At 39.9% G+C, this 20,848-nt stretch overlaps 1 protein-coding gene across 7 annotated transcripts in view; it reads left to right on the forward strand.

The window, feature by feature from the left end:
* POLA1 (DNA polymerase alpha 1, catalytic subunit) overlaps positions 1–20,848 on the forward strand; it is a 190,931-nt gene that overhangs the window by 142,579 nt on the left and 27,504 nt on the right. For 5 of the 7 annotated variants that reach the window (XM_040055869.2, XM_040055870.2, XM_040055873.2 and 2 more), the window contains exon 36: positions 424–520. In XM_040055869.2, coding sequence (XP_039911803.1) covers positions 424–520 — 97 coding nt within the window. Of the gene's footprint in view, positions 1–423; positions 521–5,077; positions 5,121–6,199; positions 6,319–20,848 lie in introns of those variants that run through there. The other 2 variants (XM_040055874.2, XM_040055875.2) reach the window with 2 other exon arrangements.

Below are 20,848 nucleotides of genomic sequence, written 5' to 3' on the forward strand. Positions count from 1 at the left end.
TAGACATTAATTATTTTTTCTTAGTTCATTGTATTGTAAAATATACTAAATCACCAAAATTATTCTTTTGTCTCGACATTCTTATGACTTTCATTTTCTAAGGCATCAGTGATGCTAAGGCATCATTGTGATACATGTATCTATAAGAACAGACAAATGCAATTAAGTTTCTGTAAGAACTTTTAAGTTTAGTTGATTCATATAAGTACTCGGTGTAAATTGTGAGGAAAAGGGTAGACGTGTAGTAAGGATATTTTGTAGCATAATACTAATAATAATTCCAAAAGCTGACATGAATAGAACATATAAACTGTTGGAAGAAAACCAAATAGAAATAATCACTTTTTTTAATAGTGGATGTAGAAATGCGTGCAAGAGACACTTTTGAGCTGGGTTTTTAATTGCTGTCTTCTTCCATTCCAGTATTCTGATAAGGCCCTGTACACTCAGCTCTGCTTCTACCGATACATTTTTGATGTGGACTACGCGATGGATAAAGTGGTTACTGAGGAAGATAGAGGTATGTTTAATTTTTTCATTAATTAACTGTGGTTTAGTAGCAATTTGCATGCTAGACCCTCTTCAACTCTGAACTATGAGACTGTAATCTAAAACAGAAAATAGAAGAAAGTATGAATTTAGGAATCCCCTGTAAAGGCGAATGTGTTCAGTCAGCGTTCACCACTTTAAGAATATATCATATGCCCCCTTTCTTCTATCCAAGTGACTGTGTTTTGAAAAATGTGCTTTTCTTGAATGTTGCAACCTTAGAGAAATCTCTTTTCTTTAAGAACATGTTAGCTTCAGTAAATAGATTAATTAAAATATGTACATAATTAAAACTTACATTCAACTGTTAGTACTGAAGAGAGACACTTTTTATCAGGGAGAAAAAAGAGGGCACAAGAAAAGCAGTAATGCTAATTGTCTACAAACCTCTCTTAAGTAAATACAGATTAGCCTGATACAGATAAACCTGCTTTTAGGAAGATTTTTTTGTCTTCTCCAAATTACCTTAAACATTTCTGAACTAAAACCTTTCTAAGCTGTGATGGACCAATGGGTTTTGTGCTGCTAAGTGATTTTCAAGCTGACAGAAGAATATTTCTGAGAGCGTGCTAATGCTTGGAATTCTGAAAAAAGACATGTTTGGGTCCCACCACTGAAACGTATTGTCCACAGAGAACACTTGGCTTTGTCCTCTGCCTGTGAGGAAAAGGTGCTGCTGTGGGGACTGTCTGTGTTCTGATGGCTGCTCTGCTGTCAAAATCATCCCCACCCCTGCCCTGCATCTGCAGTTAAGTTACTTGGTAGTGATAAGAGATTAAATAAAACTCAGTCTTTCTAAATGTTACTTTGCTAAGCCACGTGTGGAAATGAAGAGAGTGTAACCTCTTAGCTAAAAACTGCTCAGGTAAGCCTGTAGTACTTATGTTTCTTCTTGCAGTGGTTCTCATTTCCTTTCCTAATCACTCTAAGGCAACGGGCTCACTCTGATGCTTGCATTTCACACTGGCCTTGTACATCCAAAGAAGTCACAGTGTGTAGCCTAATGTGTCAGTCTAATACATCTCTGGAGGAGTACTGAAGGAATGTTATGGACTGGATGCTACTGGCTGAAAGCAGTAGCTGTGTGTAGATCTCACACCTAATAGAAGGGTATAAGAGTAGAAAACACTTCATGGGTGATCACATCCAGTCCCCTGCTACAGCATTCCACTGCATTTTTCAGGACTGCAAGTTTCAGGAACGTCATTTGGAAACCTGTGAGTGGTGGTTCTCCTTTTGCTGCAGTTCCAAAGTGTGTTTCAGCCTATTGATCTGTGATGACTAAAAATTCACTTTAATTTTCGTGTTCTAACTTGTTTGTGGCTATTTTATGGCCGTTCACTAAATGTCTATTTGTTTTACTTCCCTGATGTTCTCTGCTAGGCTTTTGGAAACAGTGATGACATCTCTGTTTAGTTTTGCAACTAAGGCAGAGACACTCTTAGCTTTCTTTAAGAAGAATTGGTCTCTGCTGTATGATTTTTCCTGTTAGCACCTTTGTGTGCAGTCTTTTCTAGGCTGACTTAATCTTTGGAGTATGAAAAACTGGAAATTACATCGTATTTAGATAGTATTTCTCCAGTGTCTTGTACACTGGGTCTATATATGTGCTGGAATTTCTTCTCTGGTGCTTTCTTGAGCCACCTACGTCCTGCTCATAACTGTTCATATCATTAACTTGTAGTGAAGTAATGATAGAAATCCTGAGGTTTCAGAGGTTTTCTTTTCTTCCTGTCATTTCAGAATCATGGGCTTATTCATATCTCAAGTTCATGCCAGTTGTTTTACTTAATTTTCCTGGTTTCATTAATTTTTGACTGCTTAATCTCATTTGTAATATTAGACTTCAAGGTTAATAAATTCTCTCTGGAAAAATAGTATGGCGGCTTCTGAATTCACATAATTTACCACCTTCTGTTTTAATGGGAAAATATTTCTTGGACCCTGACCGCTAAGTTCAATAAAATTAGTTTTCAGAGTAATTCTTAAGGAATTGTAAGAATCCTAGCAGGACTTTTTTTCTCTTGGACAGTTAACCTTTCAGCATGGTGTATTTTTCTCTTTTTTGTAGCTGTTTGAAAATTATTATATTATCTTTTTCAGCGAGCCAGTGATTTCGATCTTGGTGTTGTAGCAGGAGTCAAGGCCAGATAAATTAAATCTCTTAATTTTCCTTTGACAGTTGATTCTCTTCAAAGCAATTGGCTATGTGGGCATGGTAAAACTGTGTATAATTCTGTCCCATTTTTAAGATCACTTTTGGGAGGAAGCTATCTTTCTACAGTATATGCAGAATTTGACAATAACTATCCATGGCTATTTGTGCCACCTTTTTATTTTATAGATAACAGTGTCCTCTGTCTTCTAGTAATATATTTTAGTGATACACTTCATGTTAAACTGCGTAGGATTAAATAATTTTCATGTACCATTTTTTCTGTAGCTCTGAAATGGAAATCTAGTGGACTCCCACTTATAACATGAAGCTAGTGTTTATTTTCCCTTGTAACAAAAAAGATTTTTTTTCCATGCCATCATTCACAAGCCATTTTGTCTTTGATCTATGAGCAGTGCCTTTATCAAAAATGATCCAAAAATTAAATGTAGATTTTGTATGTCATTGGTATTTTCAGTCTCCTCTTTGTATGTGACTAAACCACTGCTTGACTGTCGTTTTGATTTTGGTTTGGGGAGATTCTTTTGCTTTGTTTTGGGTCATTGTTTCTTGAAGCCCAAACTGCATAGACTTTTGCTGTTTCTACCTCTTATTGCCATTTTCCCTGAATTTTTAAACTCCATTTCTTCTTTTTTTGTAGGTTCTGTTTATTCCTTTTAGCAGCTTTAGTTGTTGTTTGCCTTGGAATGTTCCTCTATAAAAAGAAGAAAGTTTTGATGGCTAGAGATTAAAGATATAAATCTATTTTCCACTGTAGTTCAAAAGAATTCATATCTTGTCTCATTCAGAACCTTGAGATTTTGCTACTAGTTCACTTGCATTTTCTGTTCTTGCCTCTTCAAAATACAGATTCTTAATTACAGAGCAGGTTTTGTTTGTTCAGCTATTTATACTGAAGGCCCATACTATTTATTGAAATGGAATCTAAAATAATAATCGTGAAATCAGTGGGAGTTCAAAAAGGTATCCAAGCTGCTTCCTTTCCCTGCTAGAGGATCAATACCACAGCCTACTTTTTACAGATGGGCTCAATTTGAAAATCCTCTGGCAGTGCAGCTTTTACAACTTGGCAAGTTGTACAAACAGTTTCTTTTGGTGTTTGATCTCACTGTACTTATGGTAGAGAACTGGTCTTGATATCTGAGGTGAACTTTGCTTTCTGAAGCTTATTCTGTGCAGATGGGTGATACACTATTCCCTTAGAGAGTTTCACTTATTTAAAACATGCCATGCTCTTCTAAGTCTCTTTCAACTACCAACCTGTTTTGTGGAGGAACAGCAGGAGAGTTTCCCACTTCTCTGTGTGTTTGGTTGTTGGATTTTATTTTTTTTTTCCATTTTTTATAGACTTTCAGTAGGTCAGGCCTACCACAGAGGAATACAGCAAAAGGATTAATTAATATGCTTTGCAGACTCTTCTTCTGCTTGTTTATACCAGTCTGGCAATTACAACATTGTTCACTCATGGGTTTTTTGGGGATCTACTATAATCATTAGATAGTTATTGTTCCATCTTTTTCCTGTAAGAATCAAGAATAAACTGACTGGTCTATGTGATGTTTTCTTGTTTCAGTGACTGGTAGTTAGCTGTCAATTATAGCACCCAGAAATATTTGGATTATATAGTTATGGATATTTTGTCCTATTATTGATACTAGTGTTTATCCTCCAAACTGATATTTCCTTTCATCTGGAAGTTTAAGGTCTGTTATGATGATACAATTTAATAGGTTAACATTGTGATACAGTGCAAGGTTCTTAGTCGTCATACTACAAAAACTGAAATTCTGAAAATTCTGGGCTGTCTTTCTAAATTAGGAACTATTGCACAATTAGTATTAGGTTAAAAACCAGTTTAATTTTTAATATTGCTATGCCCAAACCCCTAATTTAAGATACCAGTAATACTAGAAGGGCTGTTTGTTCTCAATTATTTTTTTAATCTGAAAAGGGGAAAAATGCTCTATTGTGAGTAGCAACATACTCAGCAAGTTTTCAGCACTTTCTGGCAATTTTTTGAAGCTGGGCTGTGGGTTTAATCAGACATTGCTACTTAGGTGAGCAAGCAGAGCAGTAGAAAGCAGAAAAAGTAGCAAGGTAGTAGCATCTTCTGTTTATATAGATGAAAAAGGATAGGCCAACTATCGGTGATTTTGGACATTTGAGGCTCACATACAGGAGCCTGCTTACTCTGTGTGCCTTAACTTCAGGATGGAAACCAATGTATTTTTATGCCTAGATCATCAAGAGACCAAAATGGAGTGTAGTAATCTTTATCTCATTACTCCATTCAAACATTGGTATTGTTAAATATTCAAAGATATTACTGCTTTCATTTTGCATCTACTACAGTAGAATGAAACCCTCTGAAAGTGAAGAGAAATGGAGCCCCCATGAAGTCACTACAACTACTGTGCCTTGCACAGATGTCTCCAGTTTAGTTTCCCCTGACATCATCTGACATCAAATAGAAGATAAGGATGCTGCAATCTATTTATCCACAATGCATTAGTATCACTGAGGCTGTTGGTGGTGTTGTGATCTTTTTGGAGAAATAGGATCCTGCTCATAGGAATTTTTGTTGTTGTTGTTCCATACTGTAGAAAGGGGCTAGAAACTACTGCCCTTTGACTGTCCCATTTCTCTGAAAGGGAAGGTCACAAATGTTGTTTGCAAGACATTTAACTGTTTCAGAGACAGAAATTGCAAAGCTGCTCTGGTGGATTCTTTCCCAGAATATATTCAACAACCTGTGGAGGTTTGATTCTGAAAGAGTCAGCATATCCTCTTAATGGATAAGCAGAAGAAAATGAGGATGGGAGGAAGATAACTTTGGGAAAAGCAGTTAAATATTCCTGTGTAGTAGGGAGACCTACATCTTGGAAGTATATGTCACTTTGTGGAAATAGAATGTGATTGTTTTGATCATATACTTACAGGCTGCGGTTTTGTAAAACCAAATGCATATTCAAAGGATGTTTTCATGCTTTTATTACAGCTGTTTGTGTGCACCTCACTCCACCCTTCCATGCAAACATCAAAAATCCGTAGTTTACGTTATGGATGAATAAACTGAAAAATTACATTGGGAAAAAAAAAACTCTTCTGGGCTGTTAGACCTAGATGTAAAAAAATCAGCTCTGAGTATTTGTGTGAATCATGTCAGTTCAGTGTTGAGTGTTTTTCCTCAGTGTGTTCATAACTTGGTGTGTCAAGTAGCAGACTGAAGTGATCCTTTTTTTTTTTTAATGGAAGGCTTTTTGTAAATCAGAACAATTTGCCGCATTTTTATCAATATACAGACAGAAGACTATAGCAAAGCATTTGGTGCAGTAGTTAAGAAAGGGGCTACAGTTTTCTACATGTGCATTACAGTGGACGATAAGGAGAGATGGTATAAATTACCTGGGTGTATCTGTATGTGCATTTATTTGTAAGATGGCAGCAGCTGAAACCTGGCCTGTCTCTTTTCAGAAGGAACAGTTCAATAAACAAAACATTTCTGATGGCATCACATCTCCAGACACCATCACTAAGACTTCAGTTCACTGTAGTGATCACCACATCCAAGCAAACAAAAGCTCCTCTGCACATTTGCTGTCAAGTACTTTGTCTTCCAATCATGTTGTTTTGAAGAGACTGTAAAATAATAATTTTCAAGAATTTAATCTGAGTCTTTCTTCAAAAGCACTTGTTCACATTTTTCCTTAATCTGTTGTTTTGAAGAGAAAGACTTGTGAACTTCTTTTTTAAATTTGAGTCACTATTTCATGAGTATTTTTAAATCTAACTTTTTGAAAGGAAAACCTACAGAAAACTATTTGCAGTGGGTTTTTTGAGCCTTTTGATGTAATATATGGGCATTTAGATGATCCTTAAATCTTAGGTTATCCTCCTCTAATGATCATGTCTTTTTTATTGGTATTGGACATTTTTAAGGCCTGAAGGGTAATGTTTCTTCCATTCTGTTTCTGTTCATGTTGTCTTTTTGTTAAACCTACAAAATCTAAATAAGCCACATTAACACTGTACATTTCTATAACCCTTTCTCTGAGCACAAAATATAATGGGTTGGTACACCTCTCTTGGAGTTATTTTCTCTACCTGTGAGGGAAATAAATAGAAATAATGAGTAAAAGCAGTTGTGTCTACAATGTGGAAAATCTGTGGCGTGAGAGGAGTGCATTTACTGTGGCTCAGACCACTACAAAAGGAGTTTTGATTAATGAAGACTTTTTTTCCTCGCACATTGTATTGATGCTGCAGAGGGGATGGTGTAGTGGCATAGCTAATTTCTGACTCCTCCTAAATCAGAATGGTTATTTGACCATGGGGGTTTTTTGTATGTAGAAAAAAGTGAACAGGAATATCTTCTCATTTGCACCTCAGGATTTTTTTCCTACTGAACTATGAATAGTTCAATAGTTCAACTTCTTATCTCTAATCCATGCAGTGGTGTCATCTCTCTCCTCCTTTGAGACTCTTGTGAGTTTCTCTAAACAGAAAATACTTCTAAAACAGATTTTTCTTCGCTGTTTCTTTTCTGTCTGAAACGCTGACATTTTTATTATAGAGACCTCTGTCTTTCTGGTTTCATCTCCTTAGTAAAGTTTGGGGTTTGGTTGTTTTTTGGTTTTTTTTTGATGGAGGTCAGCTCTGCTGTTGTTCACTGCAAGTCAGAAATGATGGTGTTTTTGTGACTACAGCTTCTTACAGCAGTTTACTCTTTTCTATAGAGAAAAGTGCAAGACTAGCATGTTTTTCCTTTTAGAAGACTCAAAAGTTTTATGGATCTGATGGTACTAAAAAAAAAAGTTATAAATTCCTGTGTTTTAGATACCAGAATTCTGACATCAATGTAACTTCTACAAAAAATTATTTTAGCAGAAATTGGAAATAAAAATGTAAACAATTTAACTCTGTAAAGTGCATTCAGTATATGTCTGCCTAGACATCAGAAAGATAATGTAAAGCTAAGGCTTAAAGAGATTTTTAAAAAGATACAATTATCTGTATGATTTTTAAGTCTCATAAGAAATGTATTTTAGAACTTGCCAGTGATGGCTTATAATCACTTTGATATTTTGAGGAAAATGGTAGCTTTAAACAGATGATACAGAATTTATTTTTAAAAATGTATTGTGCTTATACAGTTGATGGCTTTTATTTCCATAATGTTTTTTACTACATAATTATACATCTTAATTACGTAATTACCGTCATAATTATTATGTAATTACATGTAGTTCCACTAATTACAAAATCAGGAAGTGTAATTATCTACTAAAAACTTTCTGAAATCTTATTTGTTCACTAGAGATTATTTAAAAGACCAGTGACCTACTGAAGATGGTGTTGCAGTGTTGTACTTCACACCAGCACTCATTTTTCCTCTTCCTCATGGGCAGTGCAGTTTGACAGGGTTGTGGAAGGGCTTCCAGGACTTTAATTATGACTTGCCTCAATATGAGGTTGGAGAACTCAACTGTGTTGCCTGCAGATTTCGAGCCTCTTAATTTTTTGCCGTTGATACCTCGTGTCTTTAAATTTAAAGATTCTGTAGCCGAACATCCAGAAAGTTGCGTGGTTTGAGTGAACACCTTTGTGACATTGTGTTGTTGGGGGAGTCTGGTGTCAGGTATAAAGATATTTGAGAAAGTTTGTTTATGGCCATGCATAGGTGGAGTGAAAGCTTGACTCCACAGAAAATAAAGGGAATGCTGCTGATTTCTCGTGGTCCAAAGATTTCTTTTGTTGCAAAAAACTGCTTTTAGAAAATATGTTTTCCTGTACTGATATGCACTTACATCTGTATGTTGTTTTATTGCACATATGTTGTTACTATTGCATATTCTTGATTATAAAATTGTCTAATCGTGCAGCTTGAAACAAGAAATAGTTTACTGCATGTTAGAGAAGAGTAAAATGTTCAGGACAATCAATGATTCTTTTCTCCTGGTGGTGTATTAAAAGAAGATAGTAACTATATTCTTTATATGTTAAATAAATCATGTGCTACCTTTCGTAGTTTGAATGAAAAAAGCACAGTGAAGTGTTAGATTTGGTGGTCTTTTTTCATTCTGTAACACTGTGATGTATCAAAATGGCATCAGAGATACAAAGCTTTCTCTCACATGCATTATTGACAGCAAGCATATCTTTATTATGTCACAGTATTAAAATCACCAAGAAGAAATATAATTTCAGTAAGAGAAAGCAGAATTAATATGAAAGGGATAATTTTTAGAAAATTGTCACTAGTTGTGATACTAATAAAAAGGAAGAAAATTGTAATCTATGTCAGAAGGGAAATGATGAAAAAGAAACATGAAGAAAGGAGGGCGCTGAAATACTGAAATTTCTTTGGAGCACCTCAAGGCTTAATACTGTGTTGCACGTGTATCAGAGTGTAATTTTTCTGTGCTTATTACATAAAGCAACTGTTTTATTGTATACTTGCTGAAAGCTATTCTTAGCTCCCAAACTTGGCCTGGGTTTGCAGTTGATGTGAATATGTCATCTTCTTGATGTTAAATGTAATTGCCCCAACTCACATCTCCTAAGTGTATGAGTCCTGAAGAGAAACTGTCTCCAAACCCATTTAAGTTATATTGACCATTAAAAGAAACACATGGAGTCATTATTTGTGAAAGCAGGAGCCTTATTTAATCTCCAAGATTTAAATTATTGCTGCAAATAAAATTATTTTAATTATTATACTCACTGACGTATAATAACTACATGGGAGACATTTCTTTTGAAATATCTTTCTGTATCCTCAACAAACAAAGGAATTCTATCAAATACATTATGAAAATGTAGTTTTGCTGTCTTCTCTAAAAAATGGTAGAGAGAATCTCTTCTTTTTATTAGGGACCAGTAAGCCATGTAGAGAATAGCAAAATGGAAATTTTTTGTTTTATTCCATAGGGGACACAAAAATGGTGCATGATATATGTATAAAAATGCAGCACAAGACAAAGAAGTGTCTAAGTGTAGCTTAAATCTTATTTAAATAAAAAATAATGCCTTCTATAAAGGAGTATTACATTTTTGCCATCTCTGCATCAGAAAATTGTGGTGGTATCAACTGATCCCATTGAAGTATTGCCCCATTGGAGCAGGGGCAATTGAGCCCTTGAAGCCATGGGTGTTGCTGCCTTGAAAATAAGGAATGCACAAGACAGTGTTTGGAGTACATATTCCAGAAAACAAATACCTCTCTGTCTCCTGGGCAGAGCCTCTACTTGCAGTTTTCGAGTCCCTCTCTAAGCAAAGCCCCACTCGTTCTGTGACCTCTGTAGTTATTTTGAGGTTGATCTCATTCTAACAATCCAACTACCAAATTTCATGTTTCAGTCCAATGTGATTGGCTTTTGAGAACAGATTAGTCATCTGTGACAGGCCAAAACGTGGTTCAGCCTTCAAAAAAAAAAAATTACACAAGTGTGTTCTTCTGTCGTGGCTTGTTTTTCTTCTGGGAGGGGACCAAGATGGGTACAAGGAGCTCTTTGCTTTTATCAGGCAGAAATAGGTTTGGAATAAGTTGATTTGATCCTGCAAGGATTACAACTGTTAAATGCATATCAAAATGTTTTCCTAACTTATATTATTTAACTCAGAATATAATAATGTAATTGTTTTGACATGAAAATGTTACGTACTGTAGTATTTCCACTTATCCTTAAATAGACATTTTTCACTTTGTGAGAGATGCATGCAGTAAGACAAAACAAAAAATGAATAAAAAGAAGTGAGTGACAGCCTAAGCTAGTTTATTTATATTATAAAAACAAATAATATTTGACATTAATAGAATTTTACAGACTTGGAATTAAAATATTTAGCTAGTTATGGTATTGTTTTATATTTCTAATGTGTTGATGTATGTTCCATAAACTAACAGCAGCACATTTGTCAAATTAATACTTTAATTTGAGATTCTGTTACCTAGGCATGGCAGAGAGCAAAAAAGCATTAAAGAGATTTTTTTTTTTTTTTAATTAGAACTGAGCCTGTAGTTTAAAACATACTTAGTGAAAAATAGTGGTGAGTGACCAAAACCAATATAGTTAACATTCTTAGAAAGAGCATTAACTGCCATGTTTTTGAAGTGTAATTTTAAACTATAGCAACCAGGAACATGATGTGGAATATTTCATACTTTAAATTTTGTATTGTACAGGAATTAATGGGTTTGAAACTGGTTATTGTGAATGCAATGGCACAATAACTTGTGATGTAATTCAGTTATTTTGAGTATTACTTAATTTAAGAGATGTAAGTGTAGCTTCTTGTTTGGAAACAAGTGCCATGTTTTTTTGAGCACTCCTGGGGATGGTGACTCCACCACATCCTTGGACATCCCATTCCAGTGAAGAAATTTTTCCTAACCATTCAACTTGAACCTCCCCTGGTGCAACTTGAGGCCTTTTCCCCTTGTCCTGTCTCTGCTTACCTGGGAGAAGAGGCCAACCCTCAGCTGGCTACAGCCTTCTGTCAGGGAGCTGGAGAGAGCAGTGAAGTCTCCCCTGAGCCTCCTTTTCTCCAGGCTCAGCACCCCCAGCTCCCCCAGCTGCTCCTGGTGAGGAGTCCTGTACCAGATCCTTCACCAGCTTTGTTGCCCTTCTCATGACACAGTCTAACAAAAAAGAGAAAGAAACAGAGGTTCTAATATGAAGGATTAGTTTCTGAAAGTCTGGATGCAAGTTTAAAACCACTCTTTCTATTTTTTTCCATTTCTGTTCTCCAAAGATTTATCAGCTGTTTCCCAGTTTAAGCTCTATTTCAGGTACCACAGTGATGGAAGCAGCCATAAAGGTGACCTGGACACAACTTAAAAATATTTTTCAGATTTTCCAAAAAAACAGGAACTCTCATAAAATTCAGAAATTGCAATGAAGTGTCCATGCCTTTTTGAAATTTTGAATACAATCTGAAGACTTTGCTTCCTTTTGGTCTTATTTTGTTGTTCTGGCAAATGTTGAACAAGAGAAGTATTTAGTCAGGAGCTCCTATTTAGACAAAACATACATTTTATTTCAGTATTTAGTCTATTAACATAGGAGCATGTCAGTATTTGCTACCAAATTCCCAAAAAATGTAAATTTTGTTCTATTAAGGCATTTAACACTAGCAATTTTTGATGCATACATGTGTTCTCTGTCCTGCAAGTGACTAATAATGCTGCTCTGACCCATAGGGGCAACAAATATGCTTTGTTTCTACCTGAGCCTCCAGGACCCACTTTTGCCTGCGGTGTCTGTGGGTTTTGGAGCAGCTCTGATGTGCCTGGCTGCTGCTCTCAATGCTTCTGCATTTCCAGGCATCTCTGCAGCCCTGGCAAAAAAACACTCTCCTGCTCGTGTAGGTCCTGGGTTTGCTCATCTCTTCCAGCATGGAATCATAGAATGGTTTGGGTTGGAAGGGACGTTGAAGATCACCTAGCTCCAGCCTCACTGCCATGGGCAGGGAACCTTCCACTAGAAGGAAGGCTGGCCTTGAACATTTCCAGGGATGGGGCATCCCCAGCTTCTCTGGGCAACCTGTGCCAGTGCCTCACCAACCTCAAAGTGAAGAATTTCTTCCTAAAATCTATTCTAAGCCTGCCCTCTGAGTTTGAACCTATTTCCCCTTGTCCTGGCACTACATGCTCTGGTAAATAGTGTCTCTTCATTTTTCCTGTAAGTTCCCTTTAGTGTGTTCTGGTTTTCCTTCTTCCAGTTCTATTAATGGCTTTTTAAAGGGGAGATAGGATCATCTGGATAGATTCCTGAGAAGTGATAGGTACGCTGGGCTTTTAGGAGCCCTCATCTTCACACTTTTTTTACTTAATAAAGACCGTTCAGAGATTCTTCAGAAACAGCTTTCAGTTTCCTGCTACCATGAGCATCCATTGTCACCTGCTGCATGTTTTAGACCCTTGTCCTTCCAGGCATTGAGGTGCTGGTGCTTTACTGTCGTGAAAGCCTTTGGCTGCTCTTGGGTCACCATCCTTTACCAAAAAATAGATGTGAAAGGAAGACTTCGCTGAAGTTTCATGAGGATAAAAGAAAGAAGGGTAGGATATAACCACAGATTACCACAGGCAAAAGTGGGTCCTGGAGGCTCAGGTTGAAACAAAGCAGTTACTTGTCCATGTGCCTGTACCTTGACTGTAGAAATAATATTGGTGGTGCAGCATTATGCTTCAAAAATTATGTTTCAGTTTGAGTGGATTTGAGTTGTTGAGGATTTTTTGTAGCATAGTGATTATAAAGTAAACTTCTCTCTCATGGGGAAGGAAAGGGCTATGGGTTATTCATTTGGTCTTTGATTCTTAAGAGACAGGTAAAGAACTTCCAGTTGTCCTGTCCAAATCCATGGCACTGTGTGGGTACTGTAATTAAGGGCACAACAAAATATTAATACTAAGGTAACGTTTTAGTAGGTTGCCACAGGGATTCATGTGGAATTTTTTGTTAAAGAGGTTGTATTTTGTAAAGGAAATGAGAAATGCTTGTTCTGAACTACGTGAGGAAAGAGCATTTGTGCAAAATAAGAATAAAGACATAAAAGAACAGAAAAGATGTGTGAATTTAATTTGACAAAAAACAATCCCAAAATTCTCAGTATGGAAAGTGCGGCTCAGAGCTCTAAGAAACAGAAATGTTGAAGGATTTTGTAGAGGCGACAGTAAATGAAACTAATTTGCAGTTTGGCTGGACAGTCAAATAGTTCATTGCAAAATGTAGCCTTTATTTTTATGGGTTGTTTGAATCCAGTGTGTTTAAAATTAGGTCCTGTGTTTCCAGTAGGAGCTCCCTAAACTCGATTTCATTACAATTATTATCCTGTGAGGAGTTTCTCTCAATTAGGGAGTTGTTAAATAAGATCTCTCTGTATGTATTACTGAAAACTGTTGCATAATTGTGGGCACAGCCTTAAACTGGCATTAATCCTCTCTAAAAGAATTCTAGACTTGGGTTGGCTTGAAAATGTAATTTTGTGTCATCTTGTTCTCGATATGTACAGTGAGGGCTCTGGAGAAGTATGTGTCAAGGAAGGGGGATTTTACTGTTCTCTAAACATAAAATATGATTTGGGAGGAAATCTCTCTTTGCAGAAATCAGCACTTTTACAGATGGAGTACATCCTTCTCGGGAAGTTTCTTCAACACTTGCAAGCTGATATTTTTGAAGTGTTTGGAGTAGGCCAGTATTTCTGTTGAATAGCACATTTTTGAAGGCCATTATTATGATAAACCGTGTTCTTAGCTTAATTCAAGTTGGTATATATACTTAGATTTTAAAAATTTCGTTCTTTTCAAACTGAGAACTACAAACAGCACTCAAGAAAAAAACTACTGTTGAACTTACACATAATTTTTTACATTTAAAATTTTCCAACTACACGGGTACTTTGTGTCCTCAAGTGTGCCTAGCCAAGAGGAAATACTGTAAATATTGTGTGGGATGGGGCTTTGCTGTTCTCTTTCTGTATCGGTAAAGCAAAGCAGGCATTTCACACCAAATATCACGAGTGGAGAATATTCTCTGCAAAGGGAGTGCATTTCATCACTGCTGGCTTTAAGGTCTCAAAGTTCAAGCATTTGTATGTGAGTTTATCAAGCTGTGGTCCTTTATATTTTGGGGAGAATTAGGCAGTTCTAGGACATGGCTCAGCTGATCTCATCTGTACTAGGCTGGTGTGGATCACACATGAGAAATGCCGCCTTGTTTTGCTGGTTATAAAGGAGATCCAGGGTGGTGACTAGTTTAGATCTACACAGCAGGATTACTGGAAAAATTTTACCGAGGACATGTTACCGTGTTAGATGTCAAATGTTACCAATTGATGTGTACAGCACTCCAGTCACCTCGAGGTTTTTCACCAAAAAATAAAAAGTAACATGAAAGTAGTTCGCTTTATCCTTCTCCAGTTACATCCTCTGTTGGCTAAAACAAGTGAGAAAAGTGTGTTCTGAAATACATAATTTCTGCATCCCAGAATAACCTATTTTTAAAGTGTGCATAGCTAATTGTATAGACTCTGGGGAGGGCATCTCATCATGAGGAGGCAAAACTCTGCAACATCCATCACTCCTGTAGAAAAGCCTGTCTTGAGGTCTGCAAACCAGCTGGGTAAAAATCACTTTCAGAATGGAGTTCTGGCTTCTGTCACAGGAGCAGGCTGTTGTTTTGTGGTTATTTGTAGAGAAGCAGAGGTTGTAGTTCTACACTGGGACTGTTTTTTGAAGGGACAAATCTAGAGACAAAACTTCTTGTATTGAGTCATTTGAAATTTAATTTGCAGTCTTCAAGGTGAACAGTTGTTATTTATTAATGGCTATTTTTTACCCACGAAGGATTCTAGCAGTTAAAAGCCAGCTCCATCAACCTCTGCTTTTTCATATTCAGTAAATACAGGGATTTTGATAACTCCAGACAAAGTTATCACGGGGAGGAGTTTAATATTCTACAGATCATAGCACATAATCTTTCCTCCTTCTGCTTGAATGTCAAGCATGGAAAAGGAAAGTATACATTTACAAAGTTGACTTTAGAAGGGCCTTTAAAATATATTTTCTTATAGCAGAGCAGCCTCAGATAATCCATTATTTTACTTGTAGACGCTCTTTCGGGAGGGCAGAAGACAAAAGGCACTCACAGCTTTGTAAGTGTATGTGCTGGCTTGAAGGCAAAACCAGCGAGAGACTCCAAGTCAGAAAAAACAATTTAATAGGAGAGGAAAAAAAAAAAAAAAAGTAAAATAAAATAAAACACATGCAATGGTACAAAAGATCACTGACAGAGTCAGAATACAACCTGAAACCGTGGTGGTGGCAGTCCAGATGAAGTGGTCTTGTTGAAGCAGTGTTCTTGCAGAAAGGTCTGGTAGCTCTTGTCCTCTGGGAGTCCAGTGGGTAAGGCTGCCTGTGCTGTCCCAAGGCCCCGATTATATCCAGGTGGGAATGCTTGGCTCCTCCCCCTGGGCGGAGCATCTCACAATGGACTGATATCATTTTATCAGTTTTGCAATGGGTCCTTGATTGCCTATTAAACAGAGATAGCTCCTGGGGAGAGTTATCTATGAGTCATGCAGGACGGTATTGATGGGCCATTAACAGAAGATAGTCTGGAGGGAGGGGGCACGGGAAACAGTGGTGCACAACAACATTTCATGTAGATGGTGATAGAATACATACTTTGGGCACATTTTACATTGTAACCTAGGACATAATCCACCCCTTATTCTATGACCATCTACATTATACCTAAATTAATACATTCTTACAGCTAGATAGATAAATATACACATATACAGAATGAAACCCTACACTCAGTTCTCACTTAAAATTAGGTCTCCCTGTGGTACACAACGGGTTTCCCCATCTTTTTGCATTACCCACCAAGTGGAACCAGGTCCTTGAGCAAAAACAATCCCACGGATGGGTCTGCCTTTGCTTGATGTGGGATTAATCCAAACAGTTTTTCCTAAGATGCCTTTCATGTGTACCACAGGGACTTTATCTCCATCCACTGTGTGCAAGGGTTCAGACTGGGCAGGACCAGCTCGATTGATTGACCCTCGAGTGTTGACCATCCAGGTGGCCTTTGCTAAGTTCAGTTCCCAATTTTTGAAAGTCCCCCCACCAAGCGCCTTCAGGGTAGTCTTAAGTAACCCATTGCACCGTTCAACTTTCCCAGCAGCTGGTGCATGATAAGGGATGTGATATATCCATTCAATGCCATGTTCTCTAGCCCAGGTGTTTATAAGGCCGTTCTTGAAATGGGTCCCATTGTCTGACTCGATTCTCTCAGGAGTGCCATGTCTCCACAAGACCTGCTTTTCAAGGCCTAAGATAGTATTCCGAGCAGTAGCATGAGGTACAGGGTAGGTCTCCAACCATCCAGTGGTGGCTTCCACCATAGTTAGCACATAGCGCTTGCCTTGGCGGGTTTGGGGAAGGGTGATGTAGTCAATCTGCCAGGCCTCCCCATACCTGTACTTCAACCATCGTCCACCGTACCACAGAGGCTTTACCCGCTTGGCCTGTTTGATTGCAGCGCAGGTCTCACAGTTGTGGATGACCTGTGAGATGTTGTCCATAGTAAGGTCCACCCCTCGGTCACGGGCCCATCGGTATGTTGCATCTCTCCCCTGATGACCAGACGCATCATGGGCCCAACGGGCTAAGAATACTTCTCCCTTGTGTTGCCAGTCTAGATCCACCTGTGATACTTTCACCTTGGCGGCTTTGTCCACCTGCTCGTTGTTGTGATGCTCTTCATTAGCCTGACTCTTGGACACATGTGCGTCCACGTGTCGAACCTTAACGGTCAGCTTCTCTACTCGGGCGGCGATGTCTTGCCAAATCTCAGCAGCCCAGATGGGTTTCCCTCTGCGCTGCCAATTGGCCTTTTTCCAGCGGTTCAGCCATCCCCACAGAGCATTAGCTACCATCCACGAGTCGGTGTAGAGATAGAGTCTTGGCCACTTCTCTCGTTCGGCAATATCTAAAGCTAACTGGATGGCTTTAAGTTCTGCAATTTGACTTGATCCACCTTGTCCTTCAGTAGCTTGTGCAACTCGTCGTGTGGGGCTCCATACTGCAGCCTTCCATTTCCGGTTAGCACCTATAATTCGACAGGAACCGTCAGTGAAAAGGGCATATTGTCTTTCAGTCTCCGGTAGCTCGTTATACGGTGGGGCTTCCTCGGCACGTGTCACTTGTTCTTCCTCTTCTTCAAAAGATAATCCAAAAGTCTCACCTTCAGGCCAGTTAGTTATAATTTCCAGAATCCCAGGGCGATTCGGGTTTCCAATACGGGCGCGCTGTGTGATGAGGGCAATCCATTTGCTCCATGTGGTGTCAGTGGCATGATGCGTGGAAGGAACCTTTCCCTTGAACATCCATCCCAGCACTGGTAGTCGAGGTGCCAAAAGCAGCTGTGTTTCAGTGCCAATTACTTCTGAGGCAGCTTGAAGTCCTTCATAGGCGGCTAAGATTTCCTTCTCTGTGGGAGTGTAGTTGGCTTCAGATCCTCTGTAGCTTCGGCTCCAGAATCCCAGTGGTCGGCCCCGAGTCTCCCCAGGCACCTTCTGCCAAAGACTCCAAGACAGGCCATTGTTCCCGGCTGCTGAGTAGAGCACGTTCTTCACCTCTGGTCCCGTCCTCACTGGGCCAAGGGCTACCGCATGAGCGATCTCCTGCTTGATCTGGGCAAAGGCTTGCTGCTGTTCAGGGCCCCAGTGGAAATCGTTCTTCTTGCGGGTGACCAGGTAGAGAGGGCTCACAATCTGGCTGTACTCAGGAATGTGCATCCTCCAGAAACCTATGGCGCCTAGGAAAGCTTGTGTCTCCTTCTTGCTGGTCGGTGGGGACATGGCGATGATCTTATTGATGACCTCAGTGGGAATCTGCCGCCGTCCATCTTGCCACTTTACTCCCAGGAACTGGATTTCTTGGGCCGGTCCCTTCACTTTACTTCGCTTAATGGCAAAACCAGCTTTCAGCAGAATCTGGATGATCTTTTCTCCTTTCTCAAAAACTTCCCCTGCTGTGTTCCCCCATACAATGATGTCATCAATGTACTGTAAATGTTCAGGAGCCTCACCTTTTTCCAGTGCAGTCTGGATCAGTCCATGGCAGATGGTGGGGCTGTGTTTCCACCCCTGGGGCAGTCGGTTCCAGGTGTACTGTACGCCCTTCCAGGTGAAGGCAAACTGGGCCCTGCACTCTGCTGCCAAAGGAATGGAGAAAAAGGCATTGGCAATATCAATGGTCGCATACCACTTTGCTGCCTTGGACTCTAGCTCGTACTGAAGCTCCAACATGTCTGGCACAGCAGCACTTAGTGGTGGGGTGACTTCATTCAGAGCACGGTAATCCACAGTCAGTCTCCATTCTCCACTGGACTTACGCACTGGCCATATAGGGCTGTTGAAAGGTGAACGAGCCTTGCTGACCACCCCTTGGCTTTCCAGTTTCCGAATCATCTCATGGATAGGAGTCACAGAGTCTCTGTCGGTGCGGTATTGCCGTCGGTGTACTGTTGTTGTGGCGATTGGTACCTGTTGTTCTTCAACTCTTAGTAGTCCCACAGCACAGGAGTCATCTGAGAGACCAGGCAAGGTACTCAGTTGTCTGATGTCTTCTGTCTCTACAGCAGCTATCCCAAAAGCCCAGCGATATCCTTTTGGATCTTTGAAGTATCCATTTCTGAGGTAGTCTATGCCAAGGATGCATGGGGCCTCTGGGCCAGTCACGATGGGGTGTTTTTGCCACCCATTCCCGGTTAAACTCACTTCGGCCTCCAATACAGTCAGCTGCTGGGACCCTCCTGTCACTCCAGAAATAGAAATGGATTCTGTTCCTACATACCTTGATGGCATCAGGGTACATTGGGCGCCAGTGTCAACCAAAGCCGTATATTTTTGTGGGTCAGATGTGCCAGGCCATCGGATCCACACAGTCCAATAGATCCGATTGTCCCTTTCCTCTACCTGGCTAGAGGCAGGGCCCCCCTATTCCTGGTCATGGTACACGTTGCTTTCTTCCTGTAAATATGTTCCTGAGGTCCCTTCAAGTGGATCAGTCATATCATTCTTCTTATACTGTCTGGGGTTCTGTGCCTTTGAGACTGGAGCAGTGTTGGCTCTAGATGAGCTCTTCATGGTAGGTGTCTCTCTCTTCAGTTCACGTACCCGGGCTGCTAAGGAGGAGGTGGGTTTTCCATCCCAATTCCTCATGTCTTCTCCATGTTCCCGAAGAAAAGACCAGAGGTTACCCCGTGGAGTGTATCCTCTCTCCCTGGCTGGTGGGTACCTGCTCCTAATGGCAGAGACTCTTGTTGGTTCTGGCGAGATGTGGTAAATTTCTTCCTTAAGTTCCTTTTTTAGTTTCTGATGGCCCTCTTCAATCAAGCTCCGGACTTGCTCAGCCAGCCTTGTTTCCACGGATGAGACATGGGTACGAAATGGGGCGGTGACAGTATCCTCGTAAATTCTTAGTTTATTGACCAAGACGCCCACCTTGTCCTCACCTTCCCTCCATTGCAGCGTTGCCAGGTAACGGGAGTACATCTCTGGTCCAAGCCGTGCAAATCTCAACCACATCTGCGATGTGCACTGGACATCATCTGGGCTTTTAGGAAATCTCTCGTCTTCTGAGAAAATGATCTCCAGCACAGCCAATTCCCTCAGGCATCGGGTACCTTGTTCCATTGTGCTCCATTTTCCTTGGTGCACCTGGAGGTCTTCTTTACAAAGGTATCTGTTCCTCACACTTGTTAGCAGTCGCCGCCAGAGGCTGAGAGTTTGTTGGGTTCTCCCGATCCCCTGGTCAATGACCACATCCCGAGACAGCGATCCCAGTTGCCTGGCCTCACTTCCATCCAGAATGGTGTCATTGGCTGCAGCGTCCCAGATGCGGAGCAGCCAGGTCAGGATGGACTCGTTTGTCTGGCGGGTGAATTCCCTCCGCAGGTCACGCAGTTCACCCAGGGATAGAGAGCGGGTGATGATCTCTGGCTCTGTCTCTTCTGCTGAGTGTGAAGGTCCTGCCACATCCTCATCAGTCATTATGCGGACTGATTTGCTCTTTGATTTCTTCTTCTGAACAGGGGCAACTGCCACTGGTTTAGGTTGTTCTGCTTCGGTGACAGTTTGTGTGGAGATGCTGATGGCACCTTTGGTTTCTTTCTCCTCTGTGACAGCTTGTGTAGACACTGACACTGTTGCTTTGTTTTTGGTTCCTTTCTTCTCTGTGATGGTCTGAGTAGATGCAGAAACTGTTGCTTTGGTTTTGGTTCCTTTCTCTTCTGTGATGGTCTGAGTAGATGCAGAAACTGTTGCCTTGTTTTTGGTTCTTTTCTCTTCTGTGACAGTCTGCATAGATGCGGTTCCTGTTTCCTCTACGACAGTTTGTGTAGACACGGATGCCGTTGTTTTGCATTTGTTTCTTTTTTCCTCCTCCTCAAGGAGATGCTGCACCACCCCATGTAGTGTTTGATTTCTAAACATGGTGAGCATGGTGCAGGCCGTGCAGAGAAGGCAAAGCAGAACTAACAACAATATTATGCTGTCCTTGGCACCTAGAGAGAACTCAATACTTTTGAAAACTGCTGTGCCATACCTAAA

This window comes from Hirundo rustica, chromosome 2 (genome assembly GCF_015227805.2).
Source record: "Hirundo rustica isolate bHirRus1 chromosome 2, bHirRus1.pri.v3, whole genome shotgun sequence".
NCBI lineage: Eukaryota > Metazoa > Chordata > Aves > Passeriformes > Hirundinidae > Hirundo > Hirundo rustica.